Raw genomic sequence first — 20,326 nt, 5'->3', positions numbered from 1 at the left:
AATTCCTGTTTGAGCACTTCCCCAGGCTTCTATAAATTTGTAGTAGAGTGGTGTTATGATATACCTTCCTCGATGAATGGACAACAAGAAAATAATTTTTCATTTCAAACCAGTAGTTCCTGAGATTAGCACGTTCAAACAAACAAACTCTACAACTTTATATATTAAAGTATAGATATATAAATTAATGTTTTTGTGTAGATTAGACCTCTGGGAAGAAGACAGGCTAATTTAAAAATGGTTAAATTTGGTTTTCTTTTATTCATCTGATATTAGTACGGTTAGATTAGGATTTTGTATTAATTGATTATATTAATCCACCATAGGTGGAATACGACAAACTTGGTATAACTTTGATACTTTAGAGTTGAATCATACACTTACGTACAAACAGCACGGGGTCCACGATCTACCGCAGATAGATTGCCTACCTGATAATATACTGCAGCGAATCAGAACTTTTATTCCGGGTAACGGAGAAGTTAAGATAAATTTTGAACACCATACACCGAATATTAAATAACGAATTGAACAAAGTTTGAGTCATATAGAGCTGGTACATTTAACGGGCAACGAAGTGCACGGGATCAGCTAGTATTAGATAAAATCAATAAGTGGGCAAAAGTCTCCATATCATAAAATCCTTATGAAATTATAAAATTGAAACACAAATATTGTTAGTCAGTATCTATAGGTACAAACTATATAACTATACATAACCTACTTACATCATAATGAAGTGTTACAAGGAAGACAAATATTATTCTTTTGTTCTATCGCAACGTCACCTATATTTATATTTTAATATCATAATAATTAGACCTGTGAATATTTTATCTTAAATATAGTTTCATACATTAATAATTTATAAATTTATTTTCTGTTAGCTATTCAATACCATTATTCTAGCCTAAATACAAATGAAAATGCAAATGAAAATGTCGTTTTTCAGTTATGACTGTAACTTTCTCGGTTCTTTTCCAAGCAAAACAGTTTTTGCTATGTTTTTTAATTGTAAGACGGAGACAACACATACAGGTGTAGCGTCCTCTTAATTAAATTTAAGAATTACACAAATCAGAAATTGAAAACATTATTTAAGGATAACATAAGGGGGGGGGGGGGGGTGGTGGTCATGGTACGACACAATGCCACAATAGATTGTCGCGAGTGCATACGTATGAGTATGCACACAATTCAATATTATAACATAGGCCAATACCCAGTTGCAACTACAAAACAATAAAGTTATCCTTTTCACAAAACAGAAAATTTGACGAAGGTTCCTATATTGCACACAATACTAGACAGTAGACATAATAGTAAACAATGGAATAATAGTATGAGACGGAGCACGGGTTCAACGGTATTACCGTTGGAATAGGTATATTTGCTAGCATTGCTGAAAAATACCGTTTTGGGTATTAAGATATGATTTATATATTAAATATTATTTACGTATAGGTACACACTTGAACACTTGTATACACATAATTATATTCTTCCTATTCAATTCAATATCGTCGAACGACTCGAGTGCAAGGACATAATATATTATCTTTCTGAATAATCTTGACCTCGTTTTGGTACTCCGAGATCATTAAACCTACAGAGAGTTCTTTCATTTCTTTGGGAGAAAGTAGACATAGCTAGAATAGAAGCAATCCGGTTCAAATAGCGGTGCATTTATTTATAAAGTTTTCTAATTTTTGAGAGAACAAATTACATTTTGTTTTCTACTGCTGTGTACCAATACCCGCAATGAAGTCATAATTTAATTCCACCATCTATGTATATGAATATACTATACCTTCTGTATTCTATTATATTATTATATACGCGCATACAAATAAATACAATTATATATTACAACAATTGACAAAATATATAGATGTAAATTTAAAAGCATTAATATTCCAATGAATTTCCAATGAATACATCGTGAACAAACTGTATGGGTAATATAATAATATTTAAGTGATATTTTCATAATTATATAATAATATATACCAATTTGTATTTGCACACTGTCGCACGAATTTTTTATCACGTGCAAACTTTTAATATGATATGCATACACGTTGTTACTTGTTAACGAACATTTTTGAATAGAAGTGCTACTTTTCTAATATGTTATAAATTATAATTCTATGAGAACTTTATTATTTAGTATTATATATATTTATAAGAGAGAAAAGGATTCGTTCTACTTTAGTACATCTAAATTGAGACTTTACCTGTTATCTATTATATATATTTGGGATAGGAATAATGGTTATCTATTATATATAATTAGGATAGGATTTATGAAAAACAAGTTTGAACATAATATTAATATAACATATTATCTGTTCTATATCTATAAAGTAGCTGTTAAAATATTGTTTTATTAACATAAAGATAAATGATATTTTTCGTGATATTTGCTTAAAACACGTAGAAAAAATAATTATAACGGTATAAAAGATACATTGTATAAAACATATCTGTGTATATAAGGTGAAGGTATGGCAATAAGGTACATTGAACCGCATATAGTCAAGCAGACCACAGGGAACCCACTTATCGATAAATTTACCCCACGCACGGTCGGGAAACATAATATTTGTACTGCAAATTTTAAATAGTAATTGTACGTAAAATGAATTTGTGATACCAATCGAATTGTAATATTTGATTAAATATTATTAATTAATGATTTACGACAAGTTTTAAGATTAAAACAATTATTATTATAAAATCTGTAGTTAGAGCACCGAGGACCGCTATATTATAAAAAGTATAAAGTACTAAACATAGAATATCAAAAACTTGAAAACATTAAAATAATCACATATAATATATGAATTACATACAACATTATAAAGAGATATACTTAGTATTATATTATAAGTATATTTGGTCATATATTTTCAAATTTTAATTTGGTATTTAAATGTTTTATACCTATTAGTTGAGTGAAACAGGTTTTTTTTCAAAATGTGCACTTAGAATTTACTTAGCCTTTTTCCCCTCTTTATAGAAATGACCTTCATTACCTGTATCTTATAACCGTCAGAAAAATCAAACGACGAAAACCTGTTTTAAATATTCGACGTGTAATTAAAAAAAAAAATACCAATAGAAATGTTGATAGTTATTTGTCATAGTAAATGGTATACTTAAATATAAATAAAGAGGGATTCACCAAGCACGCTTATCCACATTTTTACTTTTAATAATGAATTTATTCAAATTCGAATGTTTTAGAATTTTTAAGGAACATTTTCAAAAAAGTAAATTGTCAATTTACAGAAAAAAGGGGGTTTTTATTTGAAAAAAAAAGTTTTTGTAGCTATGGTATAAAAAATCTAAATAATTTATAAGTATAGACACACTGTCTATACTAAGACATCCAAGTCAAAATTTGAAAAAATTAATAATCAAGGGAAACAATATGGGAGTATGGTGAATCAACTTGTACACAAACCCGTTTTTTTAGATTCGATATAAGTCTCAATAATGTCTACAAGTTCAAATTGTTATACCAAGTGTGAGACTATTTTTCGTGAACAAGCGTTTTCCGAATAAAATCAGAAGGAATCTCGTGTATTTTTTAAATATAAACCTAGGTGGCAAAGAGTACTCGGTACAAAATTATTTTTCAGATGTAACAACATTAAAATTCAAAGACACTTGGCCAAATGCAATAACCTATTTCGACTTCTGAATCTAACTTTATTCTTACATATTATTATATCGGGGCTCGGGCTTAATAGAAATAGTTTTTCATCTTTCATTGATTAGTCATGCATCAGTATTAAATCACAACACAATAATATGTACCTACTAATGATCATAGTGTAAGTTAAAAAAATGTTGACCACGTGCTTAAAATGTTAAATCGTCACAGACATGAAATAAAAAAAATAATAAATAAACCAGACTGTTTAGCGATATTATGTATGATAAATGATAATAGACTACGTCACTTGTGGTTGAACAACTCCCACCAGCCACGAGAAATACTGCAGCGGCGGCGTCGTCGTCGATCCAACGGTTTTCATGTAGTGGTAGAGGCGGGAACCACGCGTTATAATAATAATATGAATGTATCATTGAAGAATGAAGTTTAGCTAGCCAGTCGGCGGCCGGCGGTTCAGTTGGTTCATTAAACTTACCGAGCGGCGTTACAATATTAATATAGTATATGATAGACATCACGTGTACAATAAAATAAAAATTATACTATACTTATTCGAGTGTCGGTCGTAGTGTCGTATACATTTATTAACAACACCCGTGGTGTGCGTCGTAGTATACCTGCGTGTAAGTGATGTGCATCGAATAATGTAAAAATTAAAAATATTATTTTATTAGTTTTCATCAACTCGCCACGAAAACCCACCGGATACAATATAATAATACAATTTCAGTTAAAGGAAAGAAATTCGATTTTAGCCAACAAATGATGACCCCTCCTCTATCATTCCGGACTAATTTGATTTTCGCTACCGCTGTCATTTGCGTATTGATTTCGCTGGTGCCCAGTAAGTAGTTCAACACATAGATATTGTTATAATTGATTTTTGTTTTTTACATAAAGAATCTATTACCTAGTTAATTATACTAATATATTTTTGTGCGACACCATAATATGTTACCCGTATAATCTCACCACGAGTAAATAAATCGTATGCTGCCTACTAACTATAGTATTTCTAGATCAGGGTCACGCGGTCAAACGTAAAAAAGCATCATATTATAATATATAATATTGAACTGCAGCAGACCTTTGAAAAATTGAAAATAACTGATTATTCGTAAATAAAAAGTACATTAGGTACACAGTTCATACACATATAATATTTCATAAAACATTTGACTATTATAAGTAGGTATTAGAAATAAATTATAATAGAAAGTTTAAAATACGTTTTAAGTTGGGCACTTTTGGTATCTCCAAAATATGGATAATAATCGTCGGCTAAATTTTTAACCATAACTATATTTTAATAGAAATAATAGACATTTCTTGGAAATTTTAGTTGATTTAATTAATAAACCGACGAGGAAAAAATGTAACCAGCAAAGATGCAGATTACTGCAACTATATATAATATATTCAGTAACGCGTGCAAAGTATTTCATCATTGCGTCCTCAGTATGTGATAATAGAATTATTGTGGTAGCACTCTATGGCTCATATTACAATAATATTATATACCTACATAGTTATAATTGTCCATTTGAAAACGCCTACGCGAATATATTGTGATTTGCGAGTAAAAAAATAGGTATAAACAGAGATATTACTCATGGTATTTATTGATAAAAAGAACACATTATTGTGTTATCGACGATGATTATAATTTTCTTGACGACGAGATTTTCCTATTTGAAACATCTAAAATGTTCGACATTTAGTTGACAAAATAATATATATTATCATGGTTTATTAGAAAACAATTTTATAATTTTAAACATTGTTAGAAAGGAAATATCTAACGACCTACACTATCACTGGCAATGTTATATCGCGGTGGTCTTATTACAATTATTATTATACTTATACCTATTTTACATCGCCGATCTGTATTGCTCAAAATCGTACCGTCGATGATAATTCCATACGATAACTTGTACGTGTCTCATTGTTATGTATACTGTATAGTATATCATACGTTTATACAATGTTTTCAGCGTATCGGAACTGGACACTGGAGTCGGAATCGAATACAATAGCAGAGATTAAAAGAAATACCTCCTATAATATACTCAACTACACTAATTCAAAAAACACTTATTTAAGATTATGTTCAGACTGTATCATTACGCAGCCTTAAGAGGATGTCAGCATATAGTATTGTTATCTCTCTCCGAAAACACAATAATGATAATAAGCATATTAATTTCTAAAATTAGAGTGAAATTACCTTCTATAAAAGTTAAAGGTAAGATTATTATCTAGGGCATCTCATAGGAGTTTTATTATATTTTAGTTTTAAAGCGAGTTAAGAGTATTTTAAGATGTACAAATAATTTACAGTTTTAAAATAATCATAACTAGCTTTAAAATTAAAATATAATAAAACTCTTACGAGATGCCCTAGGCCCCTAGATAATAATCTTACCTTTAAATTTTATAAGAGATCATTTCACTTTAATTTGAGAAATTATGATTATAATCATTATTGTGAACGTAAACTTTGCTATGTTGCGCGCGGGTCAGAGATAAGAAACAAATACCGCGCTAACATCCTCTAAAAATTTTGATAATTTTATACTAATTTCTAACTATTATTAACACCTATATCAATGTTAATATACATAGACACACTGAGCATATTATCATGTGTGGGTTTAGGTACCTATTATTTCCCATCCATTTCCACCTGTTATTATCATCATTATTATTGTTGGTACCATAAATATTACATATTATACAAATTGCACAAAGAGAGTTTAGGTAAATTGCAAGTTAAAATAATTATACCTATAACGATATTTTGAAATGATAACATACTTCATTACTTTTTTAAATTGGCAGCATACTTAAATTATTAGAATATATACCTAATTAGGTCCTAAAAATGTCCATAAATTAAAAAAAAAAGATTAAAGGTATTTATGATCCATCATTTAGAGTTTATTGATAAATATTTATTTTTTCTTATAGGTAAAATGTTCGAGTTGTTTTTCTTAGTGAACTGAAAAATAGTTCTAAACTAAAAAGTAACGACTTAAATACAGAAAAAAGGTATCCTTAGTAGAATTTCAAAGCCAAGGGCATAAGACAAATTAATAATAAATACAGGTATAGGTATATAAAACATAAACCACCAACTATTATGTTTCATGACATGTAACCAGCTAACAATGCGCACACATAACAACGTATTGTTTTAAAAATAGTTCTAACCACGATCAACGTTTAGATAAAATAAGTTTTTTTTAATGACAATACAAAATACTAAGTTAGGGATTTGACGTGATAATTGATCGCAATAATGGCACCTGTGACAGTTATTGTAATATTGTGAATTTAAACAAAAATAACGAATGTCCAACATAATTTTCACCAAGGTCTAGCCGTACGAGGTAAGGACTTGACAAATTAAATGTTTACTGTACAAATAAAACTATAAGCAAACTAAACACGGAAATATATTCATTATATAAAATGATAAAGGTGTAAGAAAGAACTCAGTGCAAGTTTTGATAAAATATCAAGAGATGGGGAAGAGTTTAATTAGTATAATGGTACAGACAATTCGTCGTTATTGTCTTGTTAAATACTGTCACATACTTTTTATTCTTGTTATATTTTAAGGCTTTAATAATATTTAGTATTTAACATTAAAATTATTTTTTTAATATCGACATATGTACCTATAATAAAATATTAAAATACATTAACCAAGTACCAAGGGGGTCAACACCATCACCCTCCTTAAATAAGCTCTGGTAGAAGTATAGAACTATATATACATATTATATAATAAACTTCAAACGGATTATACAATATCACAACATTAGATATGAAAACGTATTAATTACACGTAATAAATCATTAGTAACGAAAATGCCCTTTTTTAGTGCATTGGATAACTAAATACAATAGTTATATCAAGTTAAGTCATAGTTCAGTAATAAATATTAGTTGATATTATACCTAGTCGAATTAACAATAATCATTTAAGAAAAACATTACAAGATGGTTAGTATAAGCCTTAAGCAATCGCAAGATTCTTTGTGATGCAGTACCATATGTATTCGAGAAAATCGTAAAGAGAACAACGATTGTATCTAGCGCGGAACAAAATGACTATCAATAGGTATATAATATATATAGATATATAATACATGTAACCCAATGCGAATTGTAATTATACGTTCCTGAAATGCACGGTTAATCATTTAAGGTCCGCGAAGAGTTTAAATAAGTTTGATTCCATTGAATACGCGTTATAATAGGTAATAATGAATAAAACGTCGAAAGCATAATAATATGTATAATTATTATCTGTAAAACGACTGGGGAGAGAAAAGAAAATTATCTATGTAATTGAATTGAACTATTTTTAATTTTTTAAAGATGCTAATGGTCAGATAGATTGCTACGAGTGTACAGTACATCCACCAGAAAAATATATGAACCTAACGACCAGACTGTGTTCGAAGTTTGATGGTTCCGATCACTACAAAGTACACTGTCCCAATTCGACGTATTGCATGAAGAAATCGTTTCAACTTGAACTACAGGCCGGAAGTACGTACAAATTAAATACATAATTTTGAAAATAATAATACCCGATCTAATTATATTATAAAATATCATTCGTATATTATAATACTTGTAGGTATTAATTCATGGTTGTGAAATTAATGCTGCACTTGAACGTTAAAATATAAAACAAGCATCACTTGTATACTAAAAATTGCCAAAATATAAGAACTAAAATAATATGCGAAAATATGCAATATAAAATAAAAACTCCTAATTCTTTTTTTTTTTAATGATATTTAAAATTATTAATGAACAATTATTAGATAAATATTTTAAATATATAATAAAGTGAAACTTTCACATAACGAACTTTCGTTTAACAAAATGTTTGTACCTATGTTTAACGAAATATTGTTGAGAACTAAATCAAATTAGAACTGAGTTTATTTAATTATATTTAACGAAATTCCCTATATAACTATTTTGTTTGCTGTTAAAACACCGAAAAATGCTAAATAGAATTTCGTACATGCACACAATGATAATAAATATACAACAGAACTTAATAACATTTGTTCTATAAACAAAAAAGTCGGAAAAATTAAATTCAAATACGTACATTGAATCTATAGCCTTAGCTATATTATATTATTACGATTAAGCATTATTGATTAATTGTTTGTAATATGTATATACAGAAATCGTCAAAGGAAATGTGAGGGGTTGTACGCCGCAGAAATACGATTATCAGGTTTACAAGAACGGGTCGTGGAAAGTCGAGTCGGCCGTCGAGTACGACTCGTTCAAAAAGGGATGCTATTCCGGCAACGACGACCAACTGAGGACGGCGGATACGCAGTTCTGCTACTGCGACGATAACCTTTGCAACGACGCCAAACAGACGACGAACTTTTCCAGTCACACGGACACTATCGCCGTGATCATAATTTACAATATCATGAGGTTTCTGAAAACCCACACGCAACCGGCGTAACGATAGCGTTTCGAACATACACCACGCGGCGCGGCGTCTGCATATTATAGAAATCTTGGCCAATTGTACAAAGACTAAATACATTTTAAATGAAAAAAATCGAAAAATGCTGAAAGCAACACACGACGCGAATGTGAATATTAGTATTTTTTGGTTTTTTACTATACTTAATGGACCCACGTCCAAAATGTACACTGTTATCTTATCGAATATCGTTATAATATTACAATAATTTATTAACTAACTGTTTTTGGTTCAACTTCAAATCTAGAATTATCTATATCTAATTTACCAAGTACAGTAGAGTTATCATCGACACTTATACGCGCAAATAACACTAATTAAATTGGTATATTATGATAATAATATATTTAGATTATCTTTGATCATCGACTAGAAGATATAATAGATTATAACGAAAATCTACGATAACAAAAAAAATTATAATAATAATTTAATTAGTTTTAAACAAGACTTGGCTGTGTTTATTTTTAGTGTTAAGTATACACGTTAAATGTGTAATTTTTTTAATCCTACAGATATAATACCTCTACTATACAACAATGTGAATTACAATGTACACTTTATTCAATAAAATATGATGTAATTGAAAAGAGAGTATTTCTACTTTTTATAACACCATTAGTATATAGGTAACCTTGTTTAGATCTAAAAGTGACACAAAATAAAACCCACACAAACCGTAAATTATAATTATTTAACGTATAGTAGAGTTTTGTAAATTTCACCAATAAGTAATACCCACGTGGTAAAGAATTTTTAATAAACTACAGATGTAATTATTTTAAAATTTAGACTGGCCAACAAAAATGATGTTCAAATGCCACTTTTGAAGTATAATTGGGATATATTATTAGATAAAATGAGAACAAGATTGAGTTCCCAATAGTTATTGAAAAGTTAAAATCGTGCAAAATTATAACATGATATCCATCAGTCCTTTCTCGCTTGCTCAGTATAGAGCTATCATAAAATAAGTAGTAGGTACCTCAGAAACTTTTAATTGAAAAAAGTGGGAAGTTGGTAACCGCACTGCTCCATTACAGTTAAAGTCGAGTACACCTAGTCATGGAGTAATGGATGTGTTAAATTTGAATTCAATGTTAAATCATTCAATACCAAAAACAATTCGGTGTTTTAAAACTTTAAATGCTTATAAATGGTCCTTTCATATTAAGAAAGTAAGTCAGTAGGAGAAAATCAAACAATTTTTAAACTATAGCACGTATATAACTAACCTAAACTAACCTTTAAAAATCCAAACATATATCTAATTTGTATACTTGTGCTTGTAGCTTGATTCAATAATAATTATTTAATTAACTTACATTTTATAATAAATTAACAATATGAAACAATACAACTACATTATTTCAAAACATATTTCATTTCCAACAGTTTTAACCTTTTTTTATTTTGCTATCTATAATTAATTAACCTATTTTATGATATAAGATAAAATTATATAGTATGTACATACCTGCGAACTATGCTCAACTATATATAAGAATACAACATCTTCTCTTTTAAGCCTAACAGCTGAATGCAGAGGGTATTTGGTCTTGCTCTTAAACATGTGGTATAAAAATTGTGCTGACATGTGTACAAAATCATCACTTGTAAAATCATCCTATAAATATTTATAAAAATAAAATTATTAGAACAATATTCAATGAAAACAATTAAGACACTTCATTGATCAAAAATTTACTAAGAAAATCAAACTAGCTGTTGTGTTGCTATGAGATTTGTGAACCTATGAGTATTACTTCAGAAAATCATTTATTCATAAAAATACTACATTTGTTGAATATTTCATAATTTAGTAATAATTAGAAAAACAAATATTTTAAAAATCATTTATTCAAAACTTGGTAATTGAAACATAATATTATATTATTAGTCATTACTCATTACTAAACACGGGATATCATGTTTTAAATTTATATATTTTGTATTATATTTAGCTCATTTCAATAATTCAATGTAGAATATACTAATGTCCAAGTTAATTATTTTTATCAGTTGGTTAAAAAAATATCTGATAGTGAAATTACTAATTATAATTTATAATAATCAATACACTATCATGTATTACAAAAAAAGATAACTATAAACAAACACATTGGTGAGTGATTGGACATTAGAAGATTAATAGCATAAATATATTAAAATATTAAACAATTTTATTTACTGTTTATGCTTTAAAATAATAATATCAAAGGGGGGACGAGTAGCCAAGTGGACTAAGGCGTCGGTAGTGACACGCACCGACGCCGGTTCAAAACCTTGGCTGAGGGCAGAATTTTTCTTTGGGCAAGTTACGGTGTCCGGAGAGAAGTGCCGCCACCCCCACCCAGGCATGGCATATAACTACGGGTGCCCACTAAAAAATCTGCCTAACTAACAAACACACTTGTTTACACCTACAGTACTCTCCCCCATTGTTAAAAACCACTCAATGGCCTAAGTTGCAGCGGGTTATTTAATAAAAATTAATTAATTATTATAATGTTCATTTTTTACACAACACTTACCCAATGAGCAGATATTAAACTTGAACAATGTTCTTTTAATGTATGAGCTCCAATTTCATCAGCAGTTGTATAAAACTTTACACAGTTCTTAACATTTACTGAGGCCATAAGGGCTTTTTCACATCTATAACAAAGAAAAAATAATGGTTGATTGATTTTCATAAAACATATATTATTTATTAATAATAAATCCATTAAAATCGATAAAAATCTATTTACTACAGGTAATTGTTTACAAAAATATGAACATGCATTATATGAAAAATACGGTCTTTAGTCATAACTATAATAAATAACTTTACACATTTTGTATACAATTCATTAAGGCCCTTGCAAACCCTATTAATTTTTCATCAAAACGACCTTAGCGACTGACAAAAATTAAAGTACTTCTAGTGGATCAATTTAAAAAATGTAAAGATGTTTCAATTGGTCAACAAGTCTACTTTGCATAGGTCGGAGCATATTTTTTATATTTTAGATGTTTTTGAATATATTCAATACTAAAAATTTATAAATTTATAAAATGTTAAATATTTATTCTTGTCAAGAATTTGCTAAAATTGAAAAAGTGCTCTGACCGATGCAAAGTAAACTTGTTTACCAACACAAACATCTTTATTGAGTCTAGTCGTTACTATCACCGATTTTAAAAAAGCATTAGACACTAAGAACCATTTACTAGAACATCTCGGTGTTGGACATCTATTACTTGGATAGATTAAATTGCACATTAAAGGCAGGAAGCAGTTTGTCAAAGTAAATATCTGGCGTCTCATCTCGTGTAATTGAGAGGTTCCAGGACCCAGGTTCCTTTGGGGTCTTTCAAGGCAGGCATCTCTGTTATCTTTACTATTCTCTCTTTTTATTAATTTTCTCCTCAACATCTTAACAGGGCTAAATTTCTTCTTTTCGCTGTTTAAATTAAAACATTTTTTAAGATTCAGTGACCAACTGATTCTGTGGTTTTATTTTCTTTAGAACTTACTCTAAGTATGGACAAATGCCTTTTAATTACATCCTATAGATCGCATATACTTTCTAAAAGAACTAATTCTATTAATAGCTGCCCACTTGTTAGTTGACTTAAATAACAGACCTTGGTATCCATTAAACAGCTTTCATCCTTTTTTATTGATACATACTGACTTCATGGTAACACACACATTCATCAAGAGTAACAATAAGTTCTTCACCTCAACAACTCCACCTTTGTTCACACTACATTGATCTTTTACTGTCAATTTTACAGTGGAATGACATCCACATTATGCAAAATACCAACAATAGTCTCGAATGAGTAAAGAATCGGTTTCTCTCTTTTTAGCATTTAAACTTAATATTAATATACCTTTCCATACTTATAACCTACTGTTATCTGTTTAATATCTCTTAGGTCTCTTCTCTTTCTTCTTTTAATCAATAGACAGTAGACTCTTGAAATGTTCACCAAATATTTATATTAGCATTTTCCATACATGGTAAAATTTTCAAAGTATTTTTGAGCTATTTATAGCTATGATAATTTTTTCAAATTTTGTAAATTATTTTTCAGTTAGAAATTCATAAAAGTTTTTCTTTTCATAGCTAACATAAGTAATTTTAATAGAAGGTTCTTTGTTACAAAAAGAAAAACTTCACTGGGAAGTCATGCTATTTATAGCAATGAGATATTTTTGATCTTTGTTAATTTTGTTAACTATTAAATTTGATTATTTATATAAGTATGTTAGGCTGACACAATGTCTCTGCTCAGAATCGTTTTTCATATACTATGATTTATCATTGAATTCAAATACATTGATTACAACGACATGCTCGACAACTACTGCACAGCAAAGCGGCACCCACTTGTCCCCCTGTTTTGAATGTGATATCCTGAATATTATAATTTATAAGTATTCACATTATTCTAATGTAGAAATACATTTATAATTAGTTATTCAAAGAAATTAAATATTCTAATTAAATTTTAGTTTTTACTCAATGAAATGCATAAATAATTTTTACATAAAAGTGGGTATAGAATAACTTTCTGCTGAACACTAAAAACTACAGACACAGTGCAAATAAAGTTGAAGAAACCTCATTATGTGTGAGAATGTGAGTATGCAGCAGAATTTAAGGTATTGTAAAAATATTAAGAACAACGTCAATCTATATTTCTTCAAAGATTACCAACAATTTCATCAATTTTATTATATTTTTTTAAGATTAGATTTTACTTTACTTCTCGTGTGTTAAATAAAGACAACTGATTAAAGTTTTACGCCACTGAAACTTAAAGCAAACATTATAAAAAAAAAAATTATTTCAAATTCAAAGAGGTGAACTATTATGGAAAAATAAATTCCACCAGCATATCATATAACAATTTGTTTGCAAAGAAGACTGTATCCCATACAAAGTTAATATGTAGTACCTATAAGTTTTATCATACATTGGCTTATGGTTTTTTAATGGACTTAACATATTATATTTAAATAACAGATATTGGTTGATGTCATACCTTGTCATAAGTCATTGGAGTAAATCTTAGATCAAATACCAGGGATGGCAAATAAGTGGCATGGGAGAAATTTTTGATGGCACCCGAAAGAATTTCATGTGTCTATATATATTTATATACCTTGCAAGCAACAGCAGATATTAACTAGACATAAAAATTTTTTAATTAAGTCATAAATTGACAAGTTGACCAAATCCTATTTGCCATCCCTGTCATACACTATGGATGAAGCTATAGTGGCCATATGACCCATGTAAACAATTTACAACCATATAAAAATTATGAGTCTCTAACGGATATGTTTGATGTGCACACGGGTGAGGCAAATTATCACATGTTTAACTGTTGGTTTATGTTCATATATAATAACAATTCTCATAGACAAATTTACGACAATTATCTTTGGTCATGCGCACATCAAGCATCTTAGTTAAAAATACGTTGAGAGGACGTTGCACTCGCATGTGTCTCTCTGTTTTACAAATGTACAGCATAGCAAAAACTGTTTTGCGCGGGAAGGAACCGAGAACGTTACAGTCATAACTAAGAAACAAAATTTTCACCACATAATAAAAAGAACGTTGGCTGTGCAATATCGTTTTTATTTTTTCGTTATTGGAACTTCATAAAAAGTTATTAAAGTCTGAAAAACACTAATAACAATGGATTTTGAAACAATAAGAACTTTTTTTGATTAAGTGATATCAAAAAATAAAAACAATATTGCACCGCCAAAGTTTTCTTTTATAAGTGGTGAAAATTTTGTTTTTTAGTTATAACTGTAGGCTACACGGTTCTTTCCCACGCCAAAACGTTTTTGCTATGCCGTACATGTGTAAGACAGAGACAACATATGCGGGTGCGAAGTCTTTTTAATGTGCTTCAAGTTATTGGGACATGGTTTGATCCATAATATAAGATCTAAGCCCTAAGGAGTAAATATTGTTAACTAGGTAACTAAAGATAACCAAAATTAAGATTAGTTTGTTATCGGTAAATGGTGATTTATATCCTAAAATTATATAGTTAATATACTTTTTAAAAAAATCATAACTAACAGTTTATAATTTTACAATAGGTACATTACTTACTTATTAACTAAATCTTCTAAAACAAATGTATCTGCTGTTTTCATCAAGCTTAAGATGAAACTATCACCTTTAGAGAAATCTACTTGATCTGTATAAATCCATTTTAGTAGTGCTTTTCCAACATCTAAAGGCAATGCGGTCCAATCTAAATTATCATAACAATGTATTATAAATGTATATATAATTATAATCAGAAATAATTGTTATAATATGACATGTATTCTACACAATATTTACCTAAGTAAATAACTTCAGTTAAATCAGGTACTCCCCATTTATCACTTCTTGATGATAAAACAAATTTATGAGCCGGAACATCGCCATTAGCCAATGTTATATTTAAATCACTAAAAACATAAATTAGCAGTCATATGTAAAAAATAAATTTTTTTTTTTAATTTTACCTATAAAGGGTGTTGTTGTACAATGTTGTTACTGTTTTCAAGAGCCTTGAGACAAAACTTTTGTCATTACAATCGCCATATGTTGCTGCTAATGTGGCATGTTTTTTTTCCAAATCATTGCAATAAGCTTGAAGCTTGACATATTCATCTTTCAACAATGAAAGATGTTGTTGCTGTTTGTGCTTTTCGGAGTCTCCAGACATTCCTTAATTATCAATAACAGACAAAATATTACTATACTATGAATCCTTGCAGTTAAATTTATTAAAATATTTTTTTTATAATTTTTTTAAATACTAAGCAAGCATCTTTTTGTAAATAATTTAGTGTTGGGCAAGTCATGTACCTACAACAACTCATTACAAGAATTATAAATAATTTATTGATATTTAATACTATTTTGATTTATAACCATTAATATTATTCATACAAACATAATTATTCTATCTTATCTTTTTTAGTATTAGTTGATAATTTCGTATTTTAACATAGTTAATTTGAATTAATAATTTTAAAACATACATGAAATATCAACAATAGTATAATATTGTGATAAATAATAATTTAAAACAAATAGCAGTGAGAGCTTGAGTCGGATAAAAAAAAATCAATATAAATTATGTATGTAATCATTGTCCATTAATCATGATAGTAACAAAAATTATAATATTTACTAATTTTTGTGCCTATGAAAATGAAATATACTAACAATTTAAAAACATTATTATTCATTGGTATTTTAGTATTTATTGCATGTTAATAATTTAATATACATTTTTTTTTTTAAAAACCTGTTAAGAATTTATTATTATAAAATCATGAATATGTTATACGACGGATTGAATCTATTAAAATCATAACTATGAATAATTTCTTTCAAAAACAAAGGCATCTCATCATAAATTAAATGTACCATCTAATTAAGTATCTCCTAAACACTATACCAGGTAACTCATAAGAAGCTGACAAAGATAGTGTTGGTGTAAAGACTATAATTTTATTTAACGATATAAAAAAAATGTGTCGCCACTTAGAGACTTTTTTCTGTCACATTTGTTCAAGTATATATATTATTCTCTACATAATCTTATTGAAAAAAATATATTTATTTCACTACTGAGATATGAGTTTAGTATCCAACTAAATATTAATATGAATAATTGTATACTTTCATAGTTCAAAATTTTACCTACTTCAATTAGATGTACAATTATTTACATTTTTTCTACTTATGTATTTAAGGGAGCTGGAGCATAATCCATTTTAAGGAGTAAAAACTAGGCATTTTATATTTCAGTTTATATGGGTCTTGTGAATGTGTTGAAAGTAAATGAACATTAGTATGTATAATTTGTAGTACCGATCACATTGTATAGGGGAATCGTAGTGACCGGATATGTACGTTTGTCATTTTACCTACGCGCATGCACATGTCAGTGGCGTAGCAAACTAAAAATTTTCCAGAGGCAAGTTACAAATATCCCAAGTATTAATGCATAATAATATATTAATATAATATAACTAATTATATTTCAGATTGTTATTGACTACCTATTGAGAATATCATATTACATTTACTAGGGGACCCACTGGCTACGACCCACCCCTCTATTTAAGAAAAATCTCATAAGCCATTGCCTCTGAAATTATCGTTTGCCACGCCACTGCCACATATTATTTTATACTGTTACAAACATTTTTTTTCCAAATACTGCCAGTGACTTAAATCACTACACTCAGTAGGATGTTCAGATTTAAATTTTTAAAGCAGATTCTCTAAATTTATTATGCTTTAACTGTCGTACATTTTTCATATTCTATATCAATGTATTGAAATTTGAATTATAAATATGATCTATTTTTACTATTTTTGTTAATAAATTTCTAAGTAAAAAAAAAAATCAGAAAAATGAAACTGACAAAGCACAGATAATTTAGTGACAAATTCAAATCTGATACCAAAATTAATTTCAGAACATTATATTGGGTGTAGTGATTGAAGTTGTGAGCTATGTTTTGTTTATGTTGTGAGCAAATCAAGCTCCAGCCCCCTTAACATCAAAAATTACTTTAAACCTGCTTTGAATACCTATCCTTTATTTGCTTAACTTATATAGTTCACAGTGAAGGGCATTAGATGTATTTAAGTACCATTACATTAAGTTTTGGTGTTTTTAAAATATTTTACCCACCTTTTGAATATTAGGTAAAAAAAAAAAAGAATTCATTTCTTTGGAAAAAAGTTCCTTTTTTAGTTCCAAATAAAATAAAAATTTTTATTTAATCACTTATGTTTTTTTTTTCATATGCATACCTACCTCTTTAATTTTTAATTATAATATATAACTACAAGTATAGGTACATATTTTATAATTCTATTTTGAGATTTTCTTCAAAATTAAATTGTTGGCCAACGTATGTTGACTGTCTTAACGTCGATACTCGATAACGATCACTAATTAGCAATATACATTGTACACATTAAAAAAATCTTAATTTCAATTATTTACATAATTTTTCGTGTAAATTATTGGAACTAGAAAGGAACGAACAATTTTGTTATTTTTCCTTGAAAAAAAGAACTAGTTCATTTCCTCGTTCTTTTTTTTATAAAAAGGAATTCGTTCATCGAGCTGTTCTTTAAAAAGGAATTCACTCCAGAAATCCGTTCCCCTTGGAACTCGTTCCTTCCAAACACTGGGTATACCCGTCATTGTGAGACTGCCCCTGATTAAAAAGAGGTGAAGGCCAACTCCCCCTCCCCCCCTTAAACACAAAAATTAAACTATCATATAGTGATGTTAGAAAGACACCTTTAGAAGCTAATAAAATCTATAATATCATTGTTTAACTAATTACAAATATATTTAAAACAACATTGTTTCACTATGCATACTAAAAAAAAAATGTTTCAGTATTTTTTTTTGATATCATGATATAAGTACTGTGCCTCCTCCCAAATTGAATGCACTTGCAGGAGAGGAGGGCAGCTTCAGTGCTCCACTGAAAACTGCAATAATTAATCATCATTTTTGAAAATATTAAATATTACAAAAATAAAAAAAGTATAAAATTGTTTTTGATTTGACAGGAATTAAATAAAAAATGAAGTATCAATAGGTACCTATTGAATAGTTTTAATATGATAGGTACCTATTACCTAAGGTACTTAATATTATTAAAATAATGTACCCACTTATTAAAAGAAAATATTGAAAAATGCCAAGTTTTTAATAGAGGGAGTGAAATTCAAAAACTTTGATGTTATACTTAATTGTACATTAAAATCAACAGTTTTAAGTGTACATGTGAGCAGAAACTCCCACTCATTACAATCTACAAATGCTCATCAAACGTACATCAAATATAAATGAAACTCATGCAAGTTTATTGATTAAATTCGATATCCTTGGGTACGAAGTATGTTATCAAAATAAAGACGACACTAATTATTGACTATTGGTAAAATTTAAAAAAAACCCCAAAGGATGTCTGGTCGTTCGGGTATTATACGTTGAACAAAATTGAAAAACATAATAACGAATTCTGCAAAAAACAAATGTCACCGGAAACTAACCTTCTCTGTAAAGTTCGGCGGCTGGCATTATCGACGATGGTCTGCGAATGATCACATCGGTTTCGAGAAGACTTCAATGGCGCAGTGGAAAAATCGTAAGCAACCGGGTAAGTCTTCCGGTACTTAATTCCGATCTACTGGACGGTACACTGTAAAGTGTAATAACCGATCGGCATTCAGCAGCCAGCCATTGCTTATTACAATTTACAGGCTAGCGAGGCTACAGCTAAACGACGAATATACAGATATATAATGTTCAATGTTATACCAATGGGTTTGCATAAAATAACAAGTAAAAAAGTTAGAGATTGATAACATTCATTATACAGTGGTTAATATGTGGCTTAACAGCGTAACCACCGGTGGAGGTTGATAATACAACGTGCGTGCGCCGACGAGTGGTTATTATCACTGGACCGTCTATGTTCTAACACGTTCGGCGTTATAGACCAGATAATAAAATGTTTATTATTACCTGGACACAGCGTATATTTAATATTATCCATGTTACAGACAAGCCCGGTCTACGTTGATGATGCTGGGTGTACCAAAATCCCTAATGTACGATAATCAGTATTCGTTGGGTTTGTACTTGATGGGAATAAAATATAAATCCATTATCAACCGAATATTCGTCGGCAGTAGGTGTAACTTTGATGTAATAAAAAAATTGGTGAACACTCACAACTAGGGTGCCCAGATATAAAATAATCAAATACGAAATTAATTATTTCTTTTATATTTACTAAAATCAAGTTTATCTTAAATAAAATAGTATAATATTGTCTTTTCTTGAATAAAGACACTTGGTAGTATTTGCATACTATTAGTATAGTTAAGGTCACTATTGAGTGGTAAAAGTTGATGTCTATTACCTATTATATACTTGGCATATTTTTTATTACTTATTAGTATGAAAACAGGGACGTGGTTGGGCCAACAGTTGTTTGAAACCTGAACTTTACTATTCGTACCCATTGCCTT

At 28.9% G+C, this 20,326-nt stretch overlaps 2 protein-coding genes across 2 annotated transcripts in view; one reads left to right on the top strand and one right to left on the bottom strand.

Moving 5' to 3' along the window:
- Positions 1-19,624, bottom strand: part of LOC132950051 (rabankyrin-5) — a 40,951-nt gene extending 21,327 nt beyond the window's left edge. Inside the window, exons 1-6 of the mRNA XM_061021246.1 lie at positions 19,343-19,624; positions 15,766-15,970; positions 15,599-15,708; positions 15,362-15,506; positions 11,762-11,885; positions 10,705-10,854 (exon numbers count right to left, since the gene is read on the bottom strand). Coding sequence (XP_060877229.1) covers positions 10,705-10,854; positions 11,762-11,885; positions 15,362-15,506; positions 15,599-15,708; positions 15,766-15,970; positions 19,343-19,370 — 762 coding nt within the window. The 5' untranslated portion in view covers positions 19,371-19,624. The remainder of the gene's footprint in view (positions 1-10,704; positions 10,855-11,761; positions 11,886-15,361; positions 15,507-15,598; positions 15,709-15,765; positions 15,971-19,342) is intronic.
- Positions 4,099-9,817, top strand: LOC132950052 (uncharacterized). Its single transcript, XM_061021247.1, has 3 exons — positions 4,099-4,529; positions 8,078-8,251; positions 8,908-9,817. The coding sequence occupies exons 1-3, from the start codon at positions 4,448-4,450 to the stop codon at positions 9,201-9,203; spliced, it is 552 nt and encodes a 183-aa protein (XP_060877230.1). The 5' UTR covers positions 4,099-4,447; the 3' UTR covers positions 9,204-9,817.
- Positions 19,625-20,326: the final 702 nt, after the last annotated feature.

Source organism: Metopolophium dirhodum, chromosome 8 (assembly GCF_019925205.1).
Source record: "Metopolophium dirhodum isolate CAU chromosome 8, ASM1992520v1, whole genome shotgun sequence".
NCBI classification, from domain to species: domain Eukaryota; kingdom Metazoa; phylum Arthropoda; class Insecta; order Hemiptera; family Aphididae; genus Metopolophium; species Metopolophium dirhodum.
Note: the sequence above shows the minus strand (reverse complement) of the source record. Positions and strands in the feature narration are given on the sequence as shown.

Coding starts and splice junctions, on each gene's coding strand:
- LOC132950052 (XM_061021247.1), top strand. CDS start 4,448: ATGATGACCCCTCCTCTATCATTCCGGACTAATTTGATTTTCGCTACC. Junction 4,530..8,077: donor ATTGATTTCGCTGGTGCCCA/GTAAGTAGTTCA, acceptor AATTTTTTAAAG/ATGCTAATGGTCAGATAGAT. Junction 8,252..8,907: donor ACTTGAACTACAGGCCGGAA/GTACGTACAAAT, acceptor ATGTATATACAG/AAATCGTCAAAGGAAATGTG.